At 48.4% G+C, this 7,320-nt stretch overlaps 1 protein-coding gene across 1 annotated transcript; it reads left to right on the forward strand.

The window, feature by feature from the left end:
- The first annotated feature begins 1,078 nt into the window (after positions 1-1,078).
- Positions 1,079-2,443, forward strand: LOC127339411 (aspartic proteinase CDR1-like). Its single transcript, XM_051365270.1, has one exon. It carries the CDS (start codon positions 1,079-1,081, stop codon positions 2,441-2,443), a length of 1,365 nt encoding a protein of 454 aa, XP_051221230.1.
- Positions 2,444-7,320: the final 4,877 nt, after the last annotated feature.

Raw genomic sequence — 7,320 nt, forward strand, 5'->3', positions numbered from 1 at the left:
ATTTGTACTCCGAACGGAATTCTATCTCTATGCCACAATGGAATTCTACAATGAATTAACTACCTATAGATTTCAGAAAATGCTCACATAGTGCACCTAAGCATTTTGTGTGTGTGCAGTATTTATAACAGGAACTAAAAAATCATTCGTTAGTTCTGAGTTGGTCTTTCAACTCCTGGCAAACGAAACACCCCGTTACGTATATGCCCATTCATTTTCAGTGCCCAATTTCCAGGTCAATTTTTCTTTACATAACAATATTCTGGTAGCCATTTTTGTGTGAGTACTCCATCAAATTTGTGAAATTCGAGCTGAGTCATTCTAGAGCACTTCTCTCTGAAAAAATCGCCATATCAGCGAGACGTTGTTTATGTATATATAGTTCATTCTTCTGTCTACAAATGTTTAGCATCAGCGAGTCGTGTTATATCTATGCTTCATTTTGCTGTCTACTAATTTTTAGCAACATACAGTATACCTGGTTGTGCAGCTTCTAATTGTTTCTAACTTTCTGACCAACATGAGAGATCTTGCATCTTAATTCAGAGAGTGTCATCTTTCTCTGATTTACATGTAGCTACAAATGATTTTGTAGCAAACATCCCGCAGCAAAGCGCGGGGAATCATCTAGTACCCAACTTCATTGCCAACCATTTTGAAACCTGTTGTTCAAACAAGAAAATATTAATTAATTCGATCAATTTAAGTATGTTCTTAAACACAACCCTCATATTACATGGTTTGCTAGTTTTGGATTATCTATACACCTAACTATGTTGGAGATCAAGGAGCGAAGCTGGAAGCCTGGAACCTCCTGCTAGTCACGGCAGCTATTTTTATTTAGCACCAACTTAATTACGGTCATTTTTTTAGCAAGAACTTAATTAGTACCGTGTTATCTCCCCATTAAAAAAATATCCCTTATCATTTCGCTTCGCCATTCAGCTCCCATTAATTAATTACCAATTAGTACTATACTCATCCCTCCATAAATACTACCTATTCTCTGTGTTATTACAGTATCAATCGACCATAATACGCTGCAGCAGAGTTAGGATACACAGTGGCAACTAAAACGATGTGTCGCGCTCTCCTGCTCTTTGCTGTCGCCCTGACAGTGCAAGTGTGCGGATGCATGGCGTACGTCGGTTTGGCCGACGGGTTTAGCGTCGAGATCATCCACCGGGACTCTGTCAAGTCTCCTTACCACGACCCAGCGCTCACCGCGCACGAGCGCGTGCTCGCTGCCGTCCGGCGGTCCACGGCACGCGCCGCGGCTCTTGCGCGCTCCTACGTCGGCGGCGAAGGCGCTGTGTCCGAGGTCGTGTCGAGGCCATTCGAGTACCTAATGGCCGTCAACGTCGGCACGCCACCTACCCGGATACTCGCCATCGCCGACACCGGCAGCGACCTCGTCTGGTTCAAATGCAAACCTCCGACAGCAGCCACCGGGGCTGCGGCGCCGAGCGCCGTGTTCGACCCGTCCTCCTCGTCGACGTTCGGCCGCGTGGGCTGCAACTCCAGCGCTTGCCACGCGCTCTCCAGAACCTCCTGCGACGCCAGCTCCAACTGCCAGTACCTCCTGTCCTACGGCGACGGTTCCCAGACGAGTGGCCTCCTCTCCACCGAGACTTTCACCTTCGAAAGCATTCCCGGCGGCTGCTATGGGTGCCGCGACAATCCGAACGTGCTAGTGCCGAATGTCAACTTCGGATGCTCCACGTCAACGAACGGCACGTTGGTCGTCGACGCAATCGTCGGACTCGGCGCCGGAAACAACTCCCTCATCAACCAGCTCGGCGCCGATACCTCCCTAGGCCGCAGGTTCTCCTACTGCTTAGTCCCCTACACCATGAAGAACGCCTCCTCAGCGCTCAACTTTGGAGCCCGCGCCACCGTGACAGAGCCGGGCGCTGCCACCACGGCGCTAGTCCGCTCCGATTTTGAAGCCTACTACACAGTCGAGCTCGAGTCCGTCAGGATCGGGAACGCCTCCTTCCAGCACCTTTCCCGCGTCATCGTCGATTCCGGAACGCCGCTGACGTTCCTCGACAAGGAGCTTCTGGACCCCATGGTGAAGGAGCTCACCAAGCGGATCGGTCTGCCAACGGTGCAACCGCCGGAGAAGCTGCTGCAGCTTTGCTACGACGTGAGGGGGGTTTTGAGCCGGTATTTGTTCAACAAGAACGTCCCGAACGTGACGCTGCAGCTTGCTGTCTTCGGCGTGGCAGTGACGCTGAAGGCTGAGAACACATTCGTGGAGGCGCAGGAGGGGATCATGTGCTTGGCGATGGCGCCGGTGACGGAGGACCGTCCGCGGTCCATCCTCGGGAACCTTGCGCAGCAGAACATGCACGTCGGCTACGACCTCGACAAGGGCAGGATCACCTTCGCCCCTGCTGACTGCGCCAGCTCCTACAACTCCCCACCCGTGCATGGTTGAAGCACATGATATCGGAGATTCATTGCAGTTTTGTAATTCGCGTCTCAAATAATATAGGTTATTACTAGTAAAATTGCCCGTGCGTTGCACTGGGAAAACAAATACACTCGAACAAACCACCCATGTTGACACTTCTCTTTGTCACCATCATCAATGGTGGTCACATTTCTCCTATTCATAAACATAATTAATTCTAAAAAGATTAGATTTTGAGCCCCTCACTTCACCATCTTGCAATCAACCCGTAGTCCGCATTGGCGCACAGCTCTGCTCCCTTAGCATCAGTATATTCAACACGAGCTCTCTCTTCTCCGGGAAGAGTACGTATGCATGTCGAGCCTGACATAGAATCCTCCTTTCGAAAACTGAAGGCGATAAAAAGGACTTGAGAGTTGAGACTCTAGGCTAAAACCAGATCAATTGCAAATTCAGGTGCTCGAAATTGGTTCATCCGTGCTCGACATAGTCACCGACTTCGCCAGATATCGGACCTCCTGTGATGCTCGCCACACCTGGTGCAGTTGAGACCGCGACCCGCCGGCCATAGATATATTCAGGGTATTTATTCTACTATTTTAGGCTTTGTAAATGAGAATCAATGTATTTCTATTTAATCTAATCTACCTCATATCGGTCTTTCTTCTCACTCTTTAGATTCCACTCACGTTTTTTTATAACTACCAAATATCACTCATAAACACAAACATTTGATACAATGTGATAGTTTATAATAAAAAATGCACAGAAGTCTCCGCCGATTATGTACATGATTGGGACGGGAAAAATGTACACTTAATAAATTCCTTCCTAACTTTGTGCAACCCTCAAAGAATCCGTACATGGGCGTACAGTGGAAAGAGCTCAACATCAATGGTGACTGCTCTCATTAGAATCACAGTTGAAATCAGTCACCGTGATTTACATCTCAAACCTCATAATGATGGTTCATTGCATAAACCTGAAACTCCAATATTTCAGATAACTGTGAACATGCAGTACTTTAGCCAAGCAACGCGTGAACCAAAGCTGCAGTAATCTAGTTTGGTGCTTTAGCTGCCGCCTGTGCCGTTGGTGAGCTCAACGCGACGAAGAGAAGGCCAACGTCCAGCGGGTAGTCGAGCTGCCGTATATACTCTGCCGTTTGGGCCCCTAAGGTAGTTGGTGAAGGATCCGAGGATGCAGGAGAGCGACAGTAGGGATGGTGCGATAGATGTGGACGGATCTGTCGCGCAAGCAGGCGACGACGCGCCCAGTGAGGTGGGGAGTCGGAGTCGAATCTGACAGAGGCCATGGGCATCGCGTCATACTCATACTCCTTTTAATCTTCTTGCACTCCATCTCCCATTCGTCAGCGCCGGCTCACCGGCAGGGATCGATCACGGCGTCCTCGGGCAGAGCTCGATCATGGCATAGGTCTACCTCATCCACGTCGTCCGAGTTTAGTGATTCTGCGGCAGCATGGAAGGAACCGAAGCAGACCGACGGTGCCCAAAATCCGCGCCACGAATCGTTCAGCTCTAGGCGCTTGGACCTCGATCATGAGGACAGGAGCTTTGTTGGGTCTTAATTTTAGATGGATTATGGCACTGCCGGCAGCGATCAGCCACGGCGTCCAAGAGTGGACCTCGATCACGGGGATCCACGGGCAGAGCTCGACCTCATCCACACGTCTGAGTTAGCTAGGTGATTCGGCGGCGGCGCGGAAGGATCTGAAGTAGGCCGACGATGCCCAAGACCTACGCTGCTAATCGTTGGGCTCTGACGCTAGGAGCTCGATCATAACGGTGTGAGCTTCCTTGGGTCTTAATTTGTAAATTTATTATGGCAGGCAAAACTACAGGGAGTTCATAGGTTGTTTTGTCGACGCAGTTCGTGCGTGCGTGCTGTTTCCGGTTTCCTTCGGAAGGACGACCTACGGAACACAAAAGAAGCAATCGTGTACTAATCGGTTTCTTTGACGGACGACGAACGATGGACGAAATCAGAAACGTTTGTAGAGACAAAACCACGGAAACCTTATTTTCTTTATTATTAGGTATAGATATAGATAATAAGATATTATATCTATTTTAAATGGTTGTCAACACATTCATAGATTTCTCAAAAAACACCATGCACAACTTAGTCCACAACTCCATATTTTCCATAATTCACATTGCAGCATAATATACAAATAAGTTAAACGATGAGCATGCTCATAATTATAGTTTACAAAACCATAAAGCAGTACTAACCTTCGGACATTCATTATTTCTCGTAACTTAATTAAGTACATTCAATATTTTTCTTTTTAGTTGCCAAAACCTGGTCATCTTTTCAGCGTTTTGGAACCATCGATGCATGGGATGGCACCCGCAGGGTATGGGTACGGGTAGAGCCATCACATACCCGTACCCGTCACCTTTAATCTTACCCATCACCCGTATCCATACCTTTCAACAGGTACAAGTTTTTCACATACCCGTCACCCGGCAGGGTAAATAGATACCCGCGGGTAAAAATATCCACGCTTACAACACATCAAATTGATCAAAAAATATGAGAAGAGTTGAAGCGATTCTAAATAGGGGTCTAATTCTCACTGACCTACAACCAATTGTGAGATCGAAAAGCGTGAGGTTCAGCCTAGTAGCAACATGAAGGCATGATTACGGGAAAAATAAGTAGTTTAGAATATTACAATGACCAACCTGTTAAATTTAGATGGGTACATGGGTACACGGGTATGGATTCTATGATCCCATACCCGTACCCACTCTACCGCTGGGAATGATATTTTTCCATTGACAAACTCATGGGTAATATTTTGTCCCATACCCGTACTTCTATTGGGTTTTTACCCGACGGGTACGTGTGTCATGGGTACCCATTGCCATCCTTACATGCATCAGTACACTGGCCACATATAAAGTAGACAAGCTGTCGACGGTACTCCTCGGCAATGCCCACCTTGAGGGGCTTAGGGTTGACGGAATCCTGCAGGCTAACACGAGACATCGGATACCAAACAAACGGGGAGAAAGATTTACGCAGGTTCGGGGGCCTCGACGAGGTAAAACCCTTACTTCCTGCTTGTCTGATCTTGATTATTGAGAATATCGGGTTACAATGGAGTAGCCGAAGGCTTTGAGTAAGAACTCGACGAGAAGCTAGATTTGTGTATGACCTAACTCTCGACTTACGATGGTTATGGCCAGATTGATTATGTGTCCCTCGGCAGACCCTCTCCTGGCCCTTATATTGTGAGCCAAGTCTCGAGAGGTCTGTCCGGGTACGACTAGGTTACAAAGAGTGCTACATCTAAACTTCTCTTATTTCTTCGTCTCCTTGCCTTGTTCTTCAAGAATCCTTCACGGGAACCGACATGGTGTACCACCTTGGTTGGTGGATGATCTTAATGGGCCCCTGGTTGGGCCGTAGGAGGTGGCGCAATATTAGTTACCCGAAGGGTAATGCCCACATCAGTAGCCCCCGAGTAACTGGCCAAAGCATAGCTTCGGGCAGGGACTAAATGTCTTCTATCGAACGCCCATTGACCTTGAAAACTTCATTTTTATCGGGTGCGTGACAAGCGCTCCCGATGGGAGTAGCCCCCGAGTCTAGGCACGGATGCTTGCAACCGTGCATAGACTCAAGTTGTACTACTAGAATGTTTTACGCCTGTTGATATTTTTCTGCAAACTGTCGCGGTTATCCGATAACTTCTGTATATCGGGTCTTCAACATCCTCGAGTCAGGCCATGCTCGTTGATAGTACGCAAGGGATGTTGAGTAACGTTCCCAGCTTTAATCGATGCTGGTTAACTGACGGATGACAAAAAAACGCTACTCTACTCAGAATCAAGTCCCCGGGCACGATCCTGGATCTTCTGATTCCTTCGGGTCCGTAATTTATATAGGGTGCGCGACAAGCGCTCCTGATAGGAGTGGCCCCCCGAGTCTAGGCATAGATGCTTCAACCGCGCGTAGACTCAAGTTGTTCTACTCGAACATTGTAGATTTCTTCGGATGCTTCATGAGGAGTCGATACTTTTGATGACATCATCAATGATGTGACCACTGTGGTGGTTTGATTGACATGACATGACCTGACGGGCCCACCCTACTTCTGCGCGGTCAGTTAAGAATTGACTAGTGCTTGTGCATTGACCGAGGTGCCTCCTCGATTCCCGCACGTAGTGGGAGTAATGGGCCGCCGGTTTTATCTCTCCTTCTGGACACGTGTACTACTGGATCCTCGCCCATCTTCCCACGATCACCAGAGTAACATCCACAATCTCCAATCATTTCCTGTTATAAATAGGGGTCTTTTCCCTGTTTTCACTTTTTACGCCTCCATACTGCTCATCTTCTTCCTTGCCTCCTCCTCGCCGTTGCCTCTGCTTTCACGAGTTCACCAACCATGGGCAAGAAGAAGGGTACCGCTAGCTCGAGCGCTACCACAGGCGCATCCAGGGTTGGCCTTGATTGATGCGCCTCCACCATCTCCAAGCGCGAACAGAATAAGATGAGGTCACTTGGCCTCATCTCATCTGTCGAATCTGACTACCTTCATCCAGGTTCTTCCTCCCGCCCGAGGCCTCCAAAGGGATTTACTGTTATGTTCATTGCCTTTCTGTTTCGCGGTCTTTCTCTTCCCGCCCACGAGTTTCTTCGCTCTCTTCTCTTCTTCTACGGGATTCAGCTCTGGCAGCTGACTCCCAATTCCATTCTCCACCTTTCCATCTTTATTGCTCTGTGTGAAGCCTTCCTCGGAATTGACCCCCACTGGGGCTTGTGGAGGAAGATTTTCTACATCAAATGCCACAATGGCATTGATGGTCCCCATGTTCTTGGCGGCGTCAGCTTCATCATCAGGAAGGAGGTTAACTACTTCG

This window comes from Lolium perenne, chromosome 3 (assembly GCF_019359855.2).
Source record: "Lolium perenne isolate Kyuss_39 chromosome 3, Kyuss_2.0, whole genome shotgun sequence".
NCBI classification, from domain to species: domain Eukaryota; kingdom Viridiplantae; phylum Streptophyta; class Magnoliopsida; order Poales; family Poaceae; genus Lolium; species Lolium perenne.

Coding starts and splice junctions, on each gene's coding strand:
- LOC127339411 (XM_051365270.1), top strand. CDS start 1,079: ATGTGTCGCGCTCTCCTGCTCTTTGCTGTCGCCCTGACAGTGCAAGTG.